The sequence below is a fragment of the Oncorhynchus gorbuscha genome, linkage group LG23, assembly GCF_021184085.1.
Source record: "Oncorhynchus gorbuscha isolate QuinsamMale2020 ecotype Even-year linkage group LG23, OgorEven_v1.0, whole genome shotgun sequence".
Classification (NCBI taxonomy): domain Eukaryota; kingdom Metazoa; phylum Chordata; class Actinopteri; order Salmoniformes; family Salmonidae; genus Oncorhynchus; species Oncorhynchus gorbuscha.
In genome coordinates this window covers 32,832,262-32,855,072 of record NC_060195.1, presented here as the reverse complement: position 1 = coordinate 32,855,072, position 22,811 = coordinate 32,832,262, and the positions used below count along the sequence as shown (strand labels likewise).

General features: G+C 44.8%; 1 protein-coding gene across 1 annotated transcript; it reads right to left on the bottom strand.

Moving 5' to 3' along the window:
* Window positions 1-6,775: 6,775 nt before the first annotated feature.
* LOC124011067 (sodium/hydrogen exchanger 6-like) lies at window positions 6,776-22,492 on the bottom strand. Its single transcript, XM_046324040.1, has 16 exons — window positions 22,071-22,492; window positions 19,676-19,875; window positions 18,948-19,025; window positions 18,419-18,495; window positions 18,182-18,294; window positions 17,703-17,808; window positions 14,999-15,140; window positions 14,277-14,382; window positions 14,061-14,149; window positions 13,825-13,938; window positions 13,500-13,611; window positions 8,848-9,001; window positions 8,605-8,635; window positions 8,419-8,504; window positions 8,042-8,147; window positions 6,776-7,279 (listed from the first exon to the last, which is right to left on the bottom strand). Exons 1-16 carry the CDS (start codon window positions 22,360-22,362, stop codon window positions 7,001-7,003), a joined length of 2,085 nt encoding a protein of 694 aa, XP_046179996.1. The 5' UTR covers window positions 22,363-22,492; the 3' UTR covers window positions 6,776-7,000.
* Window positions 22,493-22,811: the final 319 nt, after the last annotated feature.

Genomic DNA, 22,811 nt, shown 5'->3' with positions numbered 1-22,811 from the left:
GTCTGGCTGGCTAGCAGAGTTAGCTACCTCATGCCATGTGTTTGCCATGACATTTAGCTTTCCTGTCCCCGTTACAAATTAGTAGGTGAGGAGTGGTTGCTAAGCCACCATACACTGTGAAGTCCCACATAGACTCCATACAGGGTCAAACAAGAGGCTCAGCCAAGGAGATGCATTTCTGAGAGGTGTGTGTGTGTGTGTGTGAGAGAGAAAGATAGTCACAGAGGGTACTGGCTTTCAAGAGCAGACATGGCTCTCAAGAGAAGACAGGCTACTTGCACACTGCCCACAAAATGAGGTGGAAACTGAGCTGCACTTCCTAACCTCCTGCCCAATGCATGACCATATTAGAGAGACATATTTCCCTCAGATTACACAGACCCACAAAGAATTTGAAAACAAATCCAACTTTGACAAGCTCCCATATCTACTGGGTGAAATACCACAGTGTACCATCACAGCAGCAAGATGTGTGACCTGTTGCCACAAGAAAAGGGCAACCAGTGAAGAACAAACTCCATTGTAAATACAACCCATATTTATGTTTATTTATTTTCCCTTTTGTACTTGAGCTATTTGCACATCGTTACAACACTGTATATAGATCGACATAATGACATTTGAAATGTCTTCATTCTTTTGGAACGTCTAAGTGTAATGTTTACTGTTCATGTTTGTTGTTTACTTCACTTTTGTTTATTATCTACTTCACTTGCTTTGGCAATGTTAACATGTTTTCCATGCCAATAAAGCCCTTCAATTGAAATTGAAAGAGAAGAAAAGGGGGTGAGAGAGACAATGGAGGGAAGGAGAGAGAGGAGGAGAGAGAGAAAGTGGCAAAGACCCTCAAGAGAACATGAGGCAGTCCCAGTCTCCCTTTAATAAAGTTGATATTTCCTCCCTGTGCTGTAATGGAACCAAACAGGCATTCTGGAGTTCTGCCCTTATTAGGAATGTATCCTGATACTGAGGAAATGTGCTGGAGGGAGAACGCCTAACGATCTGGCAGTAGAGAGTCACCTCTCATCTGAAACACATCTCCACCCTGGAATGGTGAATGGGAAATGTCTATCCCTAGACTATGGTTAGGGTCAGGACAGTAGTGTCTCATGACTAGGGAGAACTCTGGGTCCTATATATTCTTGGGTCGACACTCTTCAGAAATGGATAAACCCGGCATGTTTCTAAAATGTATCTTCTTAAAATAGGACTTTTAAACATAATCTTAAAAAGGGGTACATGGGAACATGAGGAACCCATGTTTATGTCTCTGTTTTCAGTATGAAGGAAGTTAGAGGTCGTTTTGGGATTCAATGCAAAGTAGCATTAGCGCAATGACTGGGAGTCTATGGGTACTTGCACCCATAGGATTCCAGTCATTGCGCTAACACTAGTTAGCATTGGCTTGTGAAACTACCTCCAACTTCCTTCATACTGAACACAGAGACATAGAAATAGTATCAGAGTTCATCGGACTCTGGGGAAGTAGATTAAGGGCCTCATTGCCAAAATCCCAGAGTAACCCCTTAAACCAGAACATAACCACACAGCTAACCTTATGCCTAACTCTAACCTTAAATGAAGACCTAAAAGCTCATTTCTGTTTTTATAATTTATTTATATTATAGCCAATTTTTACTTTGTGGCTGTGGTAACTAGTGACAATCTTATTTTTGGTCAGGAAAATCTCCAAGTGCACCTCTCATATCTACATCCGCCCTGGGAGGAAAACTTACTCCACCTCAGCCTGTCAGTCCATGAGAAGGATGGGCTATTCTCTATGGAAAGGTGTAAAAAAAATAAAAGAGATGGTTGAGACTGTCCATAGGGGGAATGTGATACACTGTTAGGGGTTGAAGGCCAAGGCTGGTGGAGAAATTACTGGGATGAATTCAGTTTTTCCCTGTTCTCATTCCCGGCAAAACCTTAGGGGAAGGTCAGGAATGGACTTTCTGGATCTGGTAAGCTATTAGCTAACATTACATTCATCCACCAGGCCATGTTCAGAGGCAAACCAGACCGTGTCAACGTCATCATGTTAATGTGAAATCAGCAGGTCAATAAGGAGACATTACAGAGGGTCAATCAAAAGCACAGGCTTCGTTTATGGACCATTTGCACGCAACTTGAACAGGTGAGAATATTTACAGAGATGTAAACAGTCAGTACCTGCGACACTGAGGAAGCACAGTGTGACACACAGCGAAGTAGCAGTATAAACACATCGGACAGTCTGAAAACACAGAGTACAACAAGCCCCTTTGGTCAGCTACTTCAGACTAGTGTCAACATGTTAATGACAAGTTACCATTCATCGTTCAAAACAATAGAACACATACTGTAAGAACAGTACAGGCAAGGTATAAGGTGACCTATAATGGGTCTTTTTTGACATTACTTCATATGTTAGTTATAGACTGGTACACAGTCACGATCTTGCTTGATTTCTTTTTTTCCTTAAAGTGAAGACGGAGTCAGAGTCAATGGCATGGAAAAGCAAGGAGGCCAATCTCGTTACTCTTGGTTACATAGATCATAACAACCTGTACATCAATGGACACCACCCGTCAGTTGGTGACCGACAGTTTTGACATTGACTCCATGAGTTTCTACTAACAATCATAGTTCACAGGATGCATGTCAATTCCTTCATAACTCCAACAAAAGCCCGTTAAAAACAGCAACACAAACATGACAAATGGAACTTACAAGACAAAATCTGACTCAAACAAAGGTTTCTTAAAAGACAAGTGCAAATGCTGCGCCATCCCCGACACTCGCCTTATTTCCCTTCTTCGTCAAGAATAAACAAAATAGAGGAGAAAAAAAAACTATATATAAAATGGTGGGAAGAAAAATCATTTCCTGCACATTGTGGTGTCAAGAGGCATGCTTGATAAAAATGAGAAAAAAAAGAGACCACACACCATCTGAGGTTCCTGCACAACAGGAGATAACACTGAGTGGTACACTGCCCTCCTCTACCCCTCCCTCCCCAGGTGAGAAAGTGAATAACATTGAATATAGGTAGAATGTCCACTATTTCTCTCTCTACCTCCCCTTTCCTCTGCTCCTACCCTGTCCCTCTCTTTGTACTTCCCTCCTACTCTGCCCCCCCTCCCCTCTGTAATGCTGTCTGGCACAGGGCCTGATTCTATCCACATCAACAGTACGTCGTCAGGGTGGTGTCCTGTCAACACTTCCTGCTACACCACATTAACAGCCACCACTGATCCCAGACCAGTCACAGAGCAAACCCCCATGTAGCCAAGGAGCTCAAAGGAGCTACTCTGGTACCAGACATCAGCTATAAATCAACCCAGCCCCCATACATTGTAGCGCGAGGCATATAAGATACGTTAGACTCTAATATAACCTATTGTATGATTATTTTACACAAATAAAGTATTGCACACACACATTTTTCTACAACCATTTCGTTTTCTTCAACGGATCCCTACCAGCTTTTCTCTACATATCTACTCTGAATCATAGAAACACAGAAATGATTGCTTGAAACATATCTTCATAGCATTTCAAGAACAAATATATGTCTGTGGTTTTGGATCATTTAAGGTCGAAATGTTATGATTCCAACTGGCCTATTCAAGTTGTTTCTGATAGTATGTACCAATCCTTTGTCACGTCATACAGTACCAGGGACAGTATAGTCAATAACTCAAGGCAGTTAACAGTTGAACTGAGGTCCACTACATAGTGCAGCTGCAGCACCTCAACAATGTTTGACATGGACATACTCAGGCCATTTCCATAAATAATCCAAACAAGGAAATTCAATTTGAAATAGATTGGAATAAGAAATGAATGTTTATCCAGATAAATTCGCCAAAAACAAAGCAGATTAGATCCTTAATTATGAGCTACTGTAAAATGTTCCCGCTTACTACTCCTGTAACTAAAGCAGATAGATCTTAGCCAATAGGAAGCAAGGACTTAGCCCAGATAGAAGTACACACTCGGTTTGATTTGAGCAACACTTCGATCCCTAATGTCAAATATACACCATGTTACACGTGGATAGTATTATAATTACAGTGAAAACGAGGATGTAGCTAAAGTACTTGTAGTATGTTGCAAAATACATCAAGTTTTTTCGGGCTGCATGCACTCAATTTTCATCAAATGTCAATGGAGGAGGAATGGCACCAACTTTCACCATACGGGAGATCTAGAACTCGTACTCGAAACGACAGCCCTTCTTTCTGCTTCTGTGGTGAGTGACATCAGCTTCTAAAAGAAGGTGTCAAACCCTGCCAAAGTCACAGTCTGAGGTCATTGTGGGAGATCCAAGACTTGTGCTAGGTTACACAGAGCGAGCTGAATTACATTGTTAGCTTGGTTGAACCAGGCTAGAACATCTTTAACTATCTACAGAGCAATGGCTCAAAACGCAGGCAAGCCCGTCACCCGTAGAGAGGTCGCCACCCAGTGGACGGAGGAGTGTATCACTTCTAAAAAGGGAACATAAACTAGTGGTCACTCAGGCACTTGATTCTAACCGTATGCATAGCAACACAATGCAACGCCGAGCCACTAAGTCAGCCAGCACCCCTTGGATCACACAGAGAAGGCAGCAACATTCAGAATCAGACCCCAAAACAGGGCTACAAAACTCAGTCAGCCCCTCGACCTCCCCACTCCCCATGCATTAAAAAAAAAAAAACGGTATTATGCACCCTGTGATACAGAGACAAATGGTATTAGCTAAGCTAGCTGTTGCACTGTGACCTCCACATACAGACTAATGCATGCGTATAGACGACGCTGCAGCGCTACGGTGAGCAGATTGCCACGTGATTTCAGTGTGGTCCTGTTAGAAGACAAACTGTAGAAAAGATATCGGTTTAACCGAATCAAAAGAAAAGGAAACATGAAAAAGTAATTCATATTATAATGATGGCGACAGGAGTAGAAATGAACAAAGAATAATGAGGTAGACATGGATTAACCACTTGAGAAACTCAAAGAGAGAGGCAGTGGGTGAGAGAAGAGGAGAGAGAGAGAGAGAGAGGCAGTGGGTGAGAGAAGAGGAGAGAGAGAGTGGGTGAGAGAAGAGGAGAGAGAGAGAGGCAGTGGGTGAGAGAAGAGGAGAGAGAGAGAGGCAGTGGGTGAGAGAAGAGAGAGAGAGCAGTGGGTGAGAGAAGAGGAGAGAGAGAGAGGCAGTGGGTGAGAGAAGAGGAGAGAGAGAGAGGCAGTGGGTGAGAGAAGAGGAGAGAGAGAGAGGCAGTGGGTGAGAGAAGAGGAGAGAGAGAGAGAGAGAGGCAGTGGGTGAGAGAAGAGGAGAGAGAGAGAGAGGAGTGGGTGAGAGAAGAAGGAGAGAGAGAGAGAGAGAGGCAGTGGGTGAGAGAAGAGGAGAGAGAGAGAGAGGCAGTGGGTGAGAGAAGAGGAGAGAGAGAGAGAGAGAGGCAGTGGGTGAGAGAAGAGGAGAGAGAGAGAGAGAGAGGCAGTGGGTGAGAGAAGAGGAGAGAGAGAGAGAGAGAGGCAGTGGGTGAGAGAAGAGGAGAGAGAGAGAGAGAGAGAGAGGCAGTGGGTGAGAGAAGAGGAGAGAGAGAGAGAGAGAGAGAGGCAGTGGGTGAGAGAAGAGGAGAGAGAGAGAGAGGCAGTGGGTGAGAGAAGAGGAGAGAGAGAGAGAGAGCAGTGGGTGAGAGAAGAGGAGAGAGAGAGAGAGGAGGCAGTGGGTGAGAGAAGAGGAGAGAGAGAGAGAGAGAGTGGGTGAGAGAAGAGGAGAGAGAGAGAGGCAGTGGGTGAGAGAAGAGGAGAGAGAGAGAGAGAGAGCAGTGGGTGAGAGAAGAGAGAGAGAGAGAGAGAGAGAGGCAGTGGGTGAGAGAGGAGAGAGAGAGAGAGAGAGAGGCAGTGGGTGAGAGAAGAGGAGAGAGAGAGAGAGAGAGCAGTGGGTGAGAGAAGAGGAGAGAGAGAGAGAGAGAGAGGCAGTGGGTGAGAGAAGAGGAGAGAGAGAGAGGCAGTGGGTGAGAGAGAGGGAGAGAGAGAGAGAGAGGGGTGAGAGAAGAGAGAGAGAGAGAGAGAGGCAGTGGGTGAGAGAAGAGGAGAGACAGAGAGAGGCAGTGGGTGAGAGAAGAGGAGAGACAGAGAGAGGCAGTGGGTGAGAGAAGAGGAGAGAGAGAGAGCAGTGGGTGAGAGAAGAGGAGAGAGAGAGAGAGGCAGTGGGTGAGAGAAGAGGAGAGAGAGAGAGGCAGTGGGTGAGAGAAGAGGAGAGAGAGAGAGAGGCAGTGGGTGAGAGAAGAGGAGAGAGAGAGAGAGGCAGTGGGTGAGAGAAGAGGAGAGAGAGAGAGAGGCAGTGGGTGAGAGAAGAGGAGAGAGAGAGAGAGAGGCAGTGGGTGAGAGAAGAGGAGAGAGAGAGAGAGAGGCAGTGGGTGAGAGAAGAGGAGAGAGAGAGAGAGAGGCAGTGGGTGAGAGAAGAGAGAGAGAGAGAGAGAGAGCAGTGGGTGAGAGAAGAGGAGAGAGAGAGAGAGGCAGTGGGTGAGAGAAGAGGAGAGAGAGAGAGAGGCAGTGGGTGAGAGAAGAGGAGAGAGAGAGAGAGGCAGTGGGTGAGAGAAGAGGAGAGAGAGAGAGAGGCAGTGGGTGAGAGAAGAGGAGAGAGAGAGAGAGAGAGGCAGTGGGTGAGAGAAGAGGAGAGAGAGAGAGAGGCAGTGGGTGAGAGAAGAGGAGAGAGAGAGAGAGGCAGTGGGTGAGAGAAGAGGAGAGAGAGAGAGAGGCAGTGGGTGAGAGAAGAGGAGAGACAGAGAGAGGCAGTGGGTGAGAGAAGAGGAGAGACAGAGAGAGGCAGTGGGTGAGAGAGAAAGAGATGAGGGGCGGTATGAGAGAAGAGAGAGAGAGAGAGAGAGAGAGAGAGGCAGAGAGAGGCAGAGGCAGAGAGAGAGACCAGTCTCTTGCTGATCTTAGTTGATCTAATTCCTGCAGCCTGCGGGGGAGCAGGACTTAGAGTGAATTAGTCATCTGGCTAGCTGGCCTCTCTTTCGCCTCACATCCGCATACGGTGTCGTGGGTCGCCGAGCGGGGGCTCGGAGTCGTCCATGGGCAGGACCAGACGAGTACCCCTCATCACCAGCTCGTGGTCCCCGTACGTCAGCTCGCGGTCCAGGTCGTCAGCGGAGATGACGGCGGAGGTGGTGCCCGCGGGCCCGGCACTGGTGTGGGCGCCGCTGGCATCTGTGCTCACAGTGATGTCACCGTAGGTCAGGCTGATGTCCCCGTCCGTCAGGATGAGGTCTGAGTCGTCGTCCTTCAGCTGGCACTCGTTCTGGTGGCAGGAAAGAAACATTTCAAAATAGCTTACCACTAGATGACATTCTGATTATGACGGTCCTCACTAATCAAATACTCCTGCTATAACTGAACTAATTGCAAAAATCGCTGAAGTTGGAGACTTTTATCTCCCTCACCAACTTCAAACATCAGCTATCCGAGCAGCTAACCGATCGCTGCAGCTGTACATAGTCTATAGGAAAATAGCCCACCCATTTTCACCTACCTCATTCCCATACTGTTTTTATACTGTTTTTATTTATTTATTTTTCTGCTCTTTTGCACACCAGTATCTCTACCTGTACATGACCATCTGATCATTTATCACTCCAGTGTTAATCTGCAAAATTGTATTATTCGCCTACCACCTCATGCCTTTTGCACACATTGTATATGGACTGCCCATTTTTTTCTACTGTGTTGTTGACTTGTTAATTGTTTATTCCATGTGTAACTCTGTGTTGTCTGTTCACACTGCTATGCTTTTATCTTGGCCAGGTCGCAGTTGCAAATGAGAACTTGTTCTCAACTAGCCTACCTGGTTAAATAAAGGTGAAATTTAAAAAATAAAAATAAAAAATTCTTTAGCTTTGATGAAATCAGCAACACTTCATTTGTGTTCATTCAAATATACACTATCCGCTGTGATACTCATTAAAACAAGAAAACACTTCCTCACTAGATGTCATCACTATTACCATAATCCCCCGAACAGGGTCACAGGGTTAATAGGAACACATGGTTTGTGGGGCCTGACCTCATAGGCCTGTGGGCTGGTGAGACATCTGGCCAGCGGTCCACAGCAGGCAGGCATGGTGACGGTGAGTGGGGGGCCACTGTGGGTCAGGATGGGCTTCAGGTAGCTGGAGAGGGTGTAGAGTCAAGGCCTCAACTGTGTCATATTGTTTTGTTACTAACTGCTCAAATATGTAAAGGGAGACTTACTATAGGAGAACCTGCTGTAGGCTAGTATGTTATTGCAGTAGTTACACACACACACACACACACATTTTGGTTATGAAGGACAAATCATGATTTAATACACTGGATAGAGAACAGCTTTGTCTGTGAAATGACTATCGGTCACTGGACCACTGTCTGCTGTGAGCGGACGGGAGTGAGATCAAAGGATACTTGTGGTCAAAGTTGTACCAGATCCTGAAGAGCCAGGCACTCTCGTGTTTGGTGCTCCGTCGCTCTGATCCCTCTGTCATGCTCATCTGACCAGACACACAAGACTGATACAGCGATCCACTCAAAACAAGATGATTACAGCATTCAAGTCAAATAACTCTTAACTTTCAGAGTCTTAATACTCACTGAGTTATCTGCGTCCGAATCGACTCCAACACTGTTAGAAACGCAGGTACACATAAATGAGTGGACCAGATCCCAGTGGTCACAGAAGATCATATTGAGGACTGACAACCTTATGTGCTTTGTGTATCCTCAATTAGAATAAACATCAATTCAACAAAAGGTACCGTTTGAAGGCAACGACAATAAATAGGCAGACACCAACACCGAAATCCCCTAACCTTTGACCCCCTGTGGTGGACCTACCGTATGTGCTGGCAGGAGAGCATCTGAGTGGTTCCCCCTCCACAGACCCACACGGTGAAGAAGACGATGAGGAGGGTGGTGGTGAACATCATCTGACGTGCGTATGTAGCCGTGTCCCGGATGGAAAGGGCAAAGGTCATTGCTCCGCGCAGACCTGTGGAGGACAAATCATTGGTCACACACATATTATTGCGGGTGTAGTGAAATGCTTGTGGATAATGTAAGAAATAACACACAAAAAAAACAAAATACTGCAAAGTTTCTTGGAAGCCTGGATTCTTCTGGAAACAAGGAGGGGTAATACTGTGTGTGTGTCTCCACAAGTATTATCACTAAAAATAGCTTTTTGGTAGATAACGTGACTGGTGTGGGAACTCTGAACATTTCCAATTACAGTGATCACATGACAATCAATTAAAACAGGTCCATAGGGGTCATTGAAACAACAGGTGCTGGTATGACTCAAGTTACTACATTAATATTCTATAAAGGATGTACTGTATTAGCAAAACAGCATCTCCTAAATCACCAGACACACAAAAGCAGACTCATAAATTAATATTATATTTTTTTTAAGCTTTAGGACAAAAATTGGTAGGATTTTTTTTATGTTTTATTCCCCAAAATGTTTATATACAGTCGTGGCCAAAAGTTGAGAATGACACAAATATAAATTTTCAAAGTCTGCTGCCTCAGTGTCTTCAGATATTTTTGTCAGATGTTACTATGGAATACTGAAGTATAATTACAAGCATTTCATAAGTGTCAAAGGCTTTTATTGACACTTACATGAAGTTGATGCAAAAAGTCTATATTTGCAGTGTTGATCCTTCTTTTTCCAGACCTCTGCAATCCACCCTGTCATGCTGTCAATTAACTTCTGGGCCACATCCTGACTGATGGCAGTCCATTCTTGCATTATCAATGCTTGCAGTTTGTGGGTTTTTGTTTGTCCACCCACCTCTTGAGGATTGACCACAAGTTCTCAATGGGATTAAGGTCTGGGGAGTTTCCTGACCATGGACCCAAAATATCAATGTTTTGTTCCCCAAGCCACTTAGTTATCACTTTCGCCTTATGGCAAGGTGCTCCATCATGCTAGTGGAAAAGGCATTGTTCGTCACCAAACTGTTCCTGGATGGTCGGGAGAAGTTGCTCTCGGAGGATGTGTTGGTACCATTCTTTATTCATGGCTGTGTTCTTAGGCAAAATTGTGAGTGAGCCCATTCCCTTGGCTGAGAAGCAACCCCACACATGAATGGTCTCAGGATGCTTTACTGTTGTCATGACACAGGACTGATGGTCGCTCTCACCTCGTCTTCCCCGGACAACCTTTTTTATTTGACCCCTTTTTCAATTTCATGGTATACAATTGTTTTTAGTAGCTACTATCTTGTCTCATCGCTACAACTCCCGTACGGGCTCGGGAGAGAGTCATGCGTCCTCCGATACACAACCCAGCCAAGCCGCACTGCTTCTTAACACAGCGCGCAACCAACCCGGAAGCCAGCCGCACCAATGTGTCAGAGGAAACACCGTGAACCTGGCAACCTTGGTTAGCGCGCACTGCGCCCGGCCCGCCATAGGAGTCGCTGGTGCGCGATGAGGCAAGGACATCCCTACCGGCCAAGCCCTCCCTAACCCGGACGACGCTAGGCCAATTGTGCGTCGCCCCACGGACCTCCTGGTCGCGGCCGGTTACGACAGAGCCTGGGCGCGTACCCAGAGTCTCTGATGGCACAGCTTAAACACTGCGCCACCCGGGAGGCCCCAGACAAGCTTTTTACCGGATGCCCCAAACAATCAGAAAGGGGATTCAGAGAAAATGACTTTACCCAGGTCCTCGGCAGTCCTATCCCTGTACCTTTTGCAGAATATCAGTATGTCCATGATGTTTTTCCTGGAGAGAAGTGGCTTCTTTGCTACCCTTCTTGACACCAGGCCATCCTCCAAAAGTCATCGCCTCACTGTGCGTGCAGATGCACTCACACCTGCCTGCTGCCATTCTTGAGCAAGCTCTCTACTGGTGGTGCCCCGATCCCGCAGCTAAATCAACTTTGAGACGGTCCTGGCGCTTGCTGGACTTTCTTGGGCGGCCTGAAGCCTTCCTCACAACAATTGAACCGCTCTCCTTGAAGTTCTTGATGATCTGATAAATGGTTGATTTAGGTGCATTCTTTTTTTTTGCCCTTTTTTCTCCCCAATTTCATGGTATCCAATTAGTTAGGGTCTTGTCTCATCGCTGCAACTCCAGTACGGACTCGGGAGAGGCGAAGGTCGAGAGCCATGCGTCCTCTGAAACACAACCCAAACTAGCCACACTGCTTCTTGACACAACGCACATCCAACCCGGAAGCCAGCCGCACCAATGTGTTGGAGGAAGGAAGGAGGTGGAAACACCTGGTCAGTGTGCACTGCGCCCGGCCCGCCATAGGAGTCGCTAGTGCGCGATGAGACAAGGATATCCCTGCCGGCCAAACCCTCCCTAACCTGGACGATGCTGGGCCAATTGTGCGTCTCCCCATGGACCTCCCGGTCGCGGCCGGCTGCGACAGAGCCTGGGCGCGAACCCAGAATCTCTGGTGGCACAGCCTTAGACCACTGTGCCACCTGGGAGGCCACTTAGGTGCAATCTTAGTGGCAGCAATATCCTTGCCTGTGAAGCCCTTTTTGTGCAAAGAAATTTATGGTGGCACGTGTTTCCTTGCAGATGACCATGGTTGACAGAGGAAGAACAATGATTCCAAGCACCACTCTCCTTTTGAAGCTTCCAGTCTGTTATTCGAACTCAATCAGAATGATAGGGTGATCTCCAGCTTTATCCTCGTCAACAACTGCGTTAATGAGAGAATCACTGACATGATGTCAGCTGGTCCCTTTGTGGCAGGGCTGAAATGCAGTAGAAATGTTTTTGGGGGATTCAGTTCATTTGTATGGCAAAGAGAGACTTTGCAATTAATTGCAATTCATCTGATCACTCTTCATAACATTCTGGAGTATATGCAAATTGCCATCATACAAACTGAGGCAGCAGACGTTGTGAAAATGTATATTTGTGTCATTCTCAAAACTTTTGGCCACCACTGTACAGTACCAGTCAACGGTTTGGACACACCTACTCATTCCAGGGAATTCCTTTATTTTTTACTATTTTCTACATTATAGAATAATAGTGAAGACATCAAAACTATGAAATGACACATACGGAGTAACCAAAAAAAAGTGTTAAATCTAAATATATTTTATATTTGAGATTCTTCAAAGTAGCCATCTTTTGCGTTGATGACAGCTTTGCAGACTCTTGTCATTTTCTCAACCAGCTTCATGAGGAAGTCACCTGGAACGCATTTCAATTAACAGGTGTACCTTGTTAAAAATGTATTTGTGGAATTTATTTCCTTCTTAATGTGTCTGAGCCAGTTGTGTTGTGACTAGGTAGGGGTGTTATACAAAATATAGCCTTATTTGGTAAAAGTCCATATTATGGCAAGTCCATCATTACTTTAAGATATGAAGGTCAGTCAATACAGAACATTTAAGAGCAGTCACAAAAACCATCAAGTGGTATGATGAAACTGGTTCTCATGAGGACCTCCACAGGAAAAGGAAACCCAGAGTTACCTCTGCTGCAGAGGATAAGTTCATTAGAGTTACCAGCCTCAGAAACTGCAGGCCAAATAAATGCTTCAGAGTTCAAGTAACAGCCACACCTCAGAGGAGACTGTGTGAATCAGGCCTTCATGTTCAAATTGCTGTAAAGAAACCACTACTAAAGGATACTACTCTGTCTTTGTGAGACGCAGAGTAGGTGAACGGATTATCTCTGCATGTGTGGTTCCCACAATGAAGCATGGAGGTGGTGTGATGGTATGGGGGTGCTTTGCTTGTGACACTGTAAGTGATTAATTTAGAATTCAAGGCACTTAACCAGCATGGATACCACATCATTTTGCAGCCATACGCCATTCCATCTGGTTTGCACTTAGTGGGACTATAATTTGTTTTTCAACAGGACAATGACCCAACACACCTCCAGGCTGTGTAAGGGCTATTTGATCAAGGAGCGTGATGGAGTGCTGCATCAGATGACCTGGCCTCCACAATGAGATGGTTTGGGATGAGTTGGACTGCAAAGTGAAGGAAAAGTAGACAAGTGCTCAGCATATGTGGGAACTCCTTCAAGACTGTTGGAAAAGCATTCATTATGAAGCTGGTTGAGAGAAAGCCAAGAGTGTGCAAAGCTGTCATCAAGGCAAAGGGTGGCTACTTTGAAGAGTCTAAAATATATTTTGATTTGTTTAACACTTTTTTGGTTACTACATGCTTCCACATGTGCTATTTCATAGCATTTAATGTCTTCACTATTATTCTACAATGTAGAAAATAGTAAAAAATAAAGAAAAACCCTTGAACAAGTAGGTGTGTCCAAACTTTTGACTGGTACTGTATATATAACTGTGGCTGATATTTCATCTCCGGAAACCCTGAAATTGGATAGAAACGGATAGCTTATTCGACTTCACACGCCTTTTCTCTTCAAGTAAATACAAAGTTATTTATTCTGGTGACTGAACGTAAGCTGCAATTTATGAGTAAAGGAAAATGACAAACTGTGGCACCAGATCTCTGTCTGACCACGTCACACACTGTACCAGCAAACATCATCATGTGTTGGAAGTTGGAGCTGATCTTGTTCCTGCGTCCCAGGTTGAGCAGGAAGGACAGGGGGTAGATGTTGGCTGCTCTTCCCAAGAACACTGCCAGCTGGGAGGGGAACACTGTCAAGGAGGCCTCCAAACAGTCCAGAGAAACAAAGACACCCCTCCAGTCTACTGAATATTTGCAATCTTACCATGACCTTTCTGGTTTCACCAACTTCACATGCAATATAGTCCATACTCCACATGAACTCCCTACAGTGCTACTAAATCAGAAGTTGAACATTAATTGAAGTATTATAGTTTTGAGTAAAGATACGAAAGCCCCGACAATGAAGGTTGGGTTGAAGATGTGGTTCTTGAAGGTGAACAGCGCCAGACCCATGTAGGAGAAGATGAAATTCTCCGCCAGGAAGTTCAGCAGCTCAAACAACTACAGGACAATACAAAAACAACCTTTCAGGGACGCTGACGGAACATCAATATTTAGCCAATGACATTGCTGTCCAGAGTAGCTTGCCCTTAAATAACTGCCATGGTAAACGTTGTCCTCACCTGTTTGGTCCTGTCCTGAGACTCAGGGGACAGGTTGTGTAAGGTGTAGTGAGCCTGAGTGATCCCACAGAACAGCACCGCCACCACACCTGCACACACAACATCAACCAGACACATCCACATCGTGATTAACCGTAATAAGCTGGGTGATGAAAAATAACCCGTGGGGGTGGGACCATGACCTGAGTGTAGCTTTGCGGTAAGATGAGGGTTTACCTGTGAAGCCACAGGCCTCAGCCATTAAGAAGGTGCTCCAGGACATGAGGAAGAAGAGAGCCGTCTCCAGGAGATGGAAGTCTCTCAGCTTAGTGAACTTAGTGACGTGAGGAGAACAGTCAAGGAGAAAATACCACATTAAACACTACACTGACATTAGGAACACCTGCTATTTCCGTGACATAGACTGACCAGGTGAATCCAGGTGAAAGCTATGATCCCTTACTGATGTCACTTGTTAAATCCACTTCAAATCAGTGTAGATGAAGGGAAGGTGACTGGTTAAAGAAGGATTTCTAAGCCTCCAGACATGGACTGTGTATGTGTGCCATTCAGAGGGCGAATGGGCAAGACAAAATATTTACGCTCCTTTGAACAGGGGTATGGTAGTAGGTGCCAGGCACACCATTTTGAGTGTGTCAAGAACTGCAACGCTGCTGGGTTTTTCACACTCAACAGTTTCCTGTGTGTATCAAGAATGGTCCACCACCCAAAGGACATCCAGCCGACTTGACACAACTGTGGGAAGCATTAGAGTCAAAATGGAACAGCATCCCTGTGGAACACTTGAAACCTGTTGAGGGCAACTCAATACTGGGAAGGTGTTCCTAATGTTTATACACAGTGTATACACTACACAACTCACTATACACCAGCTATTGCCACCATGGCAAATATGGAGAAGAATGGCTCAGAGAAGTATATCACTGCGTAAAGGATATGAGTGCTGTCATGACCCCGGTGGCCACCCCCAGGGCGAAGGATCCACTGAAAACACCCAGGAACACCCCAAAGGACTTCAACATGGCCATCACCTCAAAGGTGTGACTGTTGTCCCCCTCCGGCTGGTATGCCACGATGGACCTGGTACAAACACAGTCAATATTAGAAAAGGTACAACAGAACAGTTCAGGTGCCCTATGTGGGTGGATGAAGTGTTATAAGGCTGGAAATGAAATACCGGTATGTACTGTTGCATTTCTGGAGCCTAGAAATAAATGTGCTTTGCTTGGAGAATACTTAAAGAAAACATGGATAATTTGGAAAATTACAGAACTAGAGAGCTGCTTTATAATGTGCTTCCATCCTGAGAAGGTTGAAAGTCTTGAATAATCTGCAACCCATTGATATCAGAACCAAGGTATGGTATATTCCTACAGACCTGGGGAGGGCTTAATCCTAGTGGTCCCCATAACTGATGATCAGAACGATCCTAGTGGTCCCCATAACTGATGATCAGAACGATCCTAGTGGTCCCCATAACTGATGATCAGAACGATCCTAGTGGTCCCCATAACTGATGATCAGAACGATCCTAGTGGTCCTCATAACTGATGATCAGAACGATCCTAGTGGTCCCCATAACTGATGAACACAATGATCCTAGTAACCAGAGACTACACTGTATAGTACCAGTACTACCATTTGCATGCCCAGTCTGTTTGAAGTGCAGATGGATCTCTTAGGCAAATACGTTGTGGCTTGCTTTCATAGTTTCATATGGAAATCAATAAGGAATGATGAGATTGTACTACAGTATGTAAATATTTGTGTATGGACATCTGCTAGTAAGTACTGTACGTGAGGCAACTATTTTAGTAGCAATGTGCAACGCTAGAGGGTTCTATGGGAATTCCAGCTACCAAGTTAGATCCATCTTCAGGTATTCCAGCTACCAAGTTAGATCCATCTTCAGGTAATTCCAGCTACCAAGTTAGATCCATCTTCAGGTGTTCCAGCTACCAAGTTAGATCCATCTTCAGGTACTCCAGCTACCAAGTTAGATCCATCTTCAGGTACTCCAGCTACCAAGTTAGATCCATCTTCAGGTATTCCAGCTACCAAGTTAGATCCATCTTCAGGTATTCCAGCTACCAAGTTAGATCCATCTTCAGGTATTCCAGCTACCAAGTTAGATCCATCTTCAGGTATTCCAGCTACCAAGTTAGATCCATCTTCAGGTATTCCAGCTACCAAGTTAGATCCATCTTCAGGTATTCCAGCTACCAAGTTAGATCCATCTTCAGGTAATTCCAGCTACCAAGTTAGATCCATCTTCAGGTAATTCCAGCTACCAAGTTAGATCCATCTTCAGGTATTCCAGCTACCAAGTTAGATCCATCTTCAGGTATTCCAGCTACCAAGTTAGATCCATCTTCAGGTAATTCCAGCTACCAAGTTAGATCCATCTTCAGGTAATTCCAGCTACCAAGTTAGATCCATCTTCAGGTATTCCAGCTACCAAGTTAGATACATCTTCAGGTATTCCAGCTAACAAGTTAGATACATCTTCAGGTAATTCCAGCTACCAAGTTAGATACATCAATCCTTAAGAACTTTGGCAGAAACACTTCAAAAGCGTTTTATTAAATTCAAACTGGAGGAACTATTAGGCCTAGATTTTGAAACTGGTCAAATATGGGGAACCACTCGTGAAAGATTAGCTGAAGCTTGGAATTAGTGATGTTAGATAACATGTCAAAATCCAAATGGAGTCAATGGAATGGAAACCACTTGGTTTTATGCGTTCGATACCATTCCATTGACTCCAGTACAGCCATTATTATGAGCCGTTCTAACCTCAGCAGCCTCCACTGGACGTAGCAACAAACTGGTATCATCCAAACAGCAAATCACCAGACTTACATACCACCAGAATTGGGATGCAGTTTGAATTGGTGCATCAAGATTTTCCCTAATGCATACCTCTGGATCTAATATGGGCTCAATGCTCAACTTTTAGGTTCTGCAAACACCTGACGAACTTTGATTTGAGTGAACTATCCCTTTCTGGGTTGTACTTGTGCTGTGGTTCATATCTGCTATCTGGAGTGTAATGGTTGGTCATTTGCCGTGTGTGTTCTAACGACGCAAAACGAAACCACTGCAAAAGCACTGGGCTAGCACACCAGCTCAGGGGAGTGTCTCGCGTCGCCGCCACACCCTCTACCCACTGACTGGCTCCAGGGGCGTGCCGCACCCCCGCACTGAGCCAACCATAACAGAACCGAATTCTGAAATATTAAGAGTTCCCAGCAGAGGGAATGTAGTGGTTAGGGTTACCAAAAGGTCAGCCTCACACGTTCCACAGTATTAATACTGGCTTGTTATTGGTATAGTGCCAGGTCACACACAGGAATATCCATACCAACAAGTTGTTCGAGGGTGTCTGTGTGCGCATGTCCATGAACCTGTGTGGGTGTGTAGGCTAAACGCCCCCTTACCCTGCACAAATTATATATTTTTAAAAATTAATTTAAAAAAACAGTTTCAAAGCACATTTGTTGAAAGATGAGATTTGTCAGCCAAAGCGTCACAACAATGGATCGCAAAGACAAACACAAAACCTCACAACGCGAGTGTGTACATACAGGCGCAGACAGACAGACGGTAGACAGGTGGGTCAGGTTAAGACGGAGGACTCACGAGGACAGCACCACGGCCACGGCGTCATTGAGAACGCTCTCTCCAAACAGCAGAACGTACAGATCCACGTCCACCTGCAGCTCGTTGAAGATGGCCAGCACCGTCACTGCAGGACGAGAGACACAGTAACCACCTTTAGACTGTCTACAGAATGGCACAATGACATGCAGATGGACCCCCAAGACCACATTCTACAATGTAAGACAGGCAACATATAGTTGGCAACATTCTACTAAAAATAACCCACAAATAGAGCCCTATAGGTCATTGGTGGTGTCTACACCAGCCTATACTATATTCCACAGCTCACATTTTCCCAGTCACTGAAATAATTAGCGGCCGTGCATGTTTTTGCAGCTTGTGAACCAGGAAATCACCCTTTAAATAACTATGTCTGACTAGGCATATTACTAGTGAAGCAAGCGGTTGACCATTATGTAGTGTACTAAAGAGGTGACTGAGGTGAACGGGGTCTGTACCGGGGTCGGTAGCAGAGACAATGGCTCCAAACAACAGGCAGTCAGTGAAGAAGAAGTCCCCGTCAAGCTGTCCCACTTGCTTCATCAGCGTGACACAGCCGTACATCAGTAACCTGTACAGAGATAGAGATCATACTACTTCAGCTGAGCATTTCTCTGACATGTCACACAAAACCCTAAAGGTGCGTAAACACACAGATGTATTGGACACATGTATAATACAGGGTGTGAACTCACCCAATGATGAAACATGATATGACTGTTCCCAGAAAGGCATAGGCTAGGATGGATCCCATGTTCCTGAAGAAATGTCTCTGGGAGATAGAATTAGATGAAGGATTAGGCCTAAATATTACCCAAGAACAAATCAACACTGTGATTTAACTATCGTTTAAAGCTGCAATATGTAACTTTTGGGGCGACCTGACCAAATTCACATGGAAATGCGTGTTATAGATCTGTCATTATCATTGAAAGCAAGTCTAAGAAGTGGTAAATCTGTTCAGTGGCCACTATTTCTATGCTCCCCATATTTAAGATTCGTTTTTGCATCTTTTACTTTTGGTTTTGTACACCAGCTTTTAAACATCTGAAAATACAATATTTGTGGTTATGGAAAATATTTTTAACTACGGTTTAGATGGTACAATGATTATCTACACTATACTTGCTTGCATTTAGGCAAACTGTTAGCATTTTAGCAACCAGGAAATGGCAGAGCGATTTCTGCATAGAGCATTTTTAAACAACTAACTACATGCCTTACCCTCTTCAGACTGTAGCCGGCATGGAAGATGATGGGGGGCAGGAGGATGTTAAAGAACACTTCGGGGTCAAAGGTCACCTATAGAAAAGAGGAAAAACACAAGAGGGATTGTATTACATTACTGAACTGTAGTCTCCCACTGACTATGGAGGACTACAACTAATAAAACCTGTTATTATTAGTTAGAATCTAATTATAACTACTTGTAATAATAGCTAACAAGGGTTCTAAATCCCTTTTCAATTGTGTTGATGGATGAAAATAGCGCTAGTTGTCATGTTTGTTAATCTAATGTGCTACGGTTAGGCCTAGTTCTGATCAAGCCTCTTTAGGCTGACATCAACTCTAAGTCCTAAATGGCATCAAGGAAAGGTTTATTTTCTCTGACCAGGTGACACAGTGTTTGCATAGAACAGAGTAGTGCTCTGTAGGCTACCTCAGGACATGACTGATTACATATGCTATGCTCCGAGTTAGACACAGTCTCATGAGTGTGTGTCAGACAGTGAGTAAGTGTGGAAAATGTCTAGGGAAACATTGAGAATTAAATATGTCAACAAAGGCAACCTACTTGCCTGATTCGTACTAAAGCCTCCCAAACAGCACTTCAGATATGAAGAAACACTTTCAGACAACAACCATGCCATCTGTAAGCCCCCACTGTTTTGGTCAGTCAAGCCATTCATGTGCATCACATTAACAAGGACCACATCTGTTTGGGACTCTACCTTGCGAAGCATCTCGTTGTCTTGTACATCATTGATCTCAGAGGGACTGATCTCACCCTTCAGACTGTACTCGTAGAACTTGCCACTGACGTTGACGAGCAGTGTGGGTGGGCTGGCGTTGACATGGCAACTGAGGGTGACGTTACTAATGTCACGGGGTACGTGGATACCATAGCGCAGGACCACCCCAACCAGCACACCTGGAGGGAGAGAGAGGGAACAGAGGGTGAACAAACACAGAATTGCACCTATGAAAGCCCCTACAGTACATGCCACAAGGCAACCCCTGCTAACTGGGTTCACAGTTGTCCTCTCCACCCTTAAAGCTGGTACAGCAGCACCTTGTGAATTGTAAAAAATAACCAGGTAACAGGCTTAAGGGAAGTGCATGGTGTGTAGTAGAGAGTACTACACTAAACTACAGTAAAACACTGAAGCGAGTTGGATCTTCCTGGGTGAATAACACAGAACGGTATGGGGTTTAGTGCATGAACACAGTCGCATAACTGATCAGGCATGAATATTGTTTCCTGACAACAGAGATGTACACTGAACAAAAATATAAACGCAACAGGTAAAGTGCTGGTCCCATGTTTCATGAGCTGAAATAAAAGCTCCCAGAAATGTTCCATACACACATAAAGCATATTTCTCTCAAATCTTGTGCACAAATTAGTTTACATTCCTGTTAGTGAGCATTTCTCCTTTGCCAAGATAATCCATCCACCTAACAGATGTAGCATATCAAGATGCTAATTAAAAATAATGATCATTACACAGGTGCACCTTGTGCTGGCGACAATAAAATTGTGCCGTTTTGTCACAACGCCAGATGTCTCAAGTTGAAGGAGTGTCCAATTGGCATGATGACTGCAGGAATGTCCACCAGAGCTGTTGCCAGAGAATGTAATGTTAATTTCTCTACCATAAGCTGCCTCCAATGTCGCTTTAAAGAATTTGGCAGTACGTCCAACTGGCCTCACAACCACAGACCACGTGTAACCACGCCATCCCAGGACCTCTACATCCGGCTTCTTCACCTGCGGCATCGTCGGATACCAGCCAGCCGGAAAGCTGATGAAACTGTGGGTTTGCACAACCAAAGAAATTCTGCGTCAACTGTCGGAAACCATCTTAGGGAAGCTCATCTGCATGCTCGTCATCCTCATCAGGGTCTCGACCTGACTGCAGCTCGGAGTCATAACCCAATTCAGTGAGCAAAAGCTAATATTTGATGGCCACTGGCATGCTGGATAAGTGTGCTCTTCACGGATTAATCCCGGTTTCAACTGTACCGGGCAGATGGCAGACACGTACGTGTATGGTGTCGTGTGGGCAAGAGGTTTGCTGATGTCAACGTTGTGAACAGAGTTCCCCATGGTGGCAGTGGGGTTATGGTATCGGCAGGCATAAGCTACGGACGACAAACACAATTGCATTTTATCGATGGCAATTTGAATGCTGTGAGATACCGTGATGAGATCCTGAGGCCCACTGTCGTGCCACTCCTCACCTCGTGTTTCAGCATGATAATGCACGGCCCCATGTCGCAAGGATCTGTACACAATTCCTGGGAGCTGAAAATGTCCCAGTTCTTCCATGGCCAGCATAATCGCCAGTCTGGATCAACATGTATGACAGCGTGTTCCAGTTCCCGACAATATCCAGCAACTTTACACAGCCATTGAAGAGGAACGGGGCAACATTCCACAGGCAACAATCAACAACCTGGTCAAACTCTATGCGAACAAGATGTGTCGCGCTGCATGAGGCAAAAAATGGTGGTCACACCAACTGGTTTTCTGATCCATGCCCCTACTTTAAAAAATACTTTCTGTGACCAACAGATATCTGTATTCCCAGTCATGTGAAATCAATAGATTAGGGCTTTAATGAATTTATTTCAATTGACTGGTATCCTTCTATGAACTGTAACTCAGTAAAATATTTGACATTGTTGCTTGTTGAGTTTATATTTTTGTTCAGTATAACATAGTGATACATCCATTCTAGGACTCACATAGACCTAGGCATTATGTTTTCTCTACCGCATCCCTATAGGAATGACAACACGGTCAGCATATTTCCAGGTAATGTTAAAGGAATACTGTGAGAGTTAGTCCTAGTTCTACTTACTCAAGAGTCAGATGAACTCGTGGATACCAATTTTTTTTTATGTCTCTGCGTGCAGTATGGATGAAGTTAGCGGTAGTTTCGCGAGACAATGCTAACTTGCGTTAGCGCAATGACTGGAGGTCTACAGGTATATTAGAAATGCTACATAAACATGCAATGACGTGTATAGCTAACTACATAAACAATATGACGGTGAGTAATAACAATATCAATGACATCATGCAGTCTCCTGACAAGTGGGCCTCTCACCCATACTCACCATAGATCATAGCTAGTCCCGTTTCATGCAAAAACCTGAAACGACGGTGCTTGAATAACCAAATAGTTAAAATCGTGAGGGTTAGGAGCATGATGAAAATCAGCAGGTCGGCACTGTCTTGTCTGTGGTTATCTTCAACCTTCCTCTCTGTTACGATGTTCTCCATGGCACTATCCTCTGCCCTGCAAACACTGATGCAGAACGACAAACAGGTTAGAACGGTCAAGGCTAACGTCTTCGACATCTTCCGAGTTGCGTTGACTCTGAATTTATTGTAACCCATGTTGAACATTCAATCTTCAAGATCGTAGCTACGTTGTGGTTATTCAAGGTTTCTAGATATATATTTCATGCGAGATAACTAAGCGGAGACAGCAACAGTAGATTGATGTTTCCCTTCTCTTCGGGGGGGTTTATCGGCGGTTGGCATCAAACGTTATGGTGCATTATCGCCACCTTCTGTATGGGAGAGAGGCAGGGAGAAACTCCATCCTACCTGCCACCCCGTTGCTTTTAAAACATATAACAACATATTTGAGACTATATGTAATAAAGTTCTACTCAATATAATCTTTAAAATAATTTCCTGTATCCCCTTCTCCCTCATACTAGATCTCAGCCTCTCTCTTTCCTCTGATACTGCCCACACTGTAGCAATACGGTGTCTGTTTCCTGGCAATAATCACACTTTGCTTTTGGATGCTTTCCTATCACATTTAAAATCTTATTCAATCGGCTGTG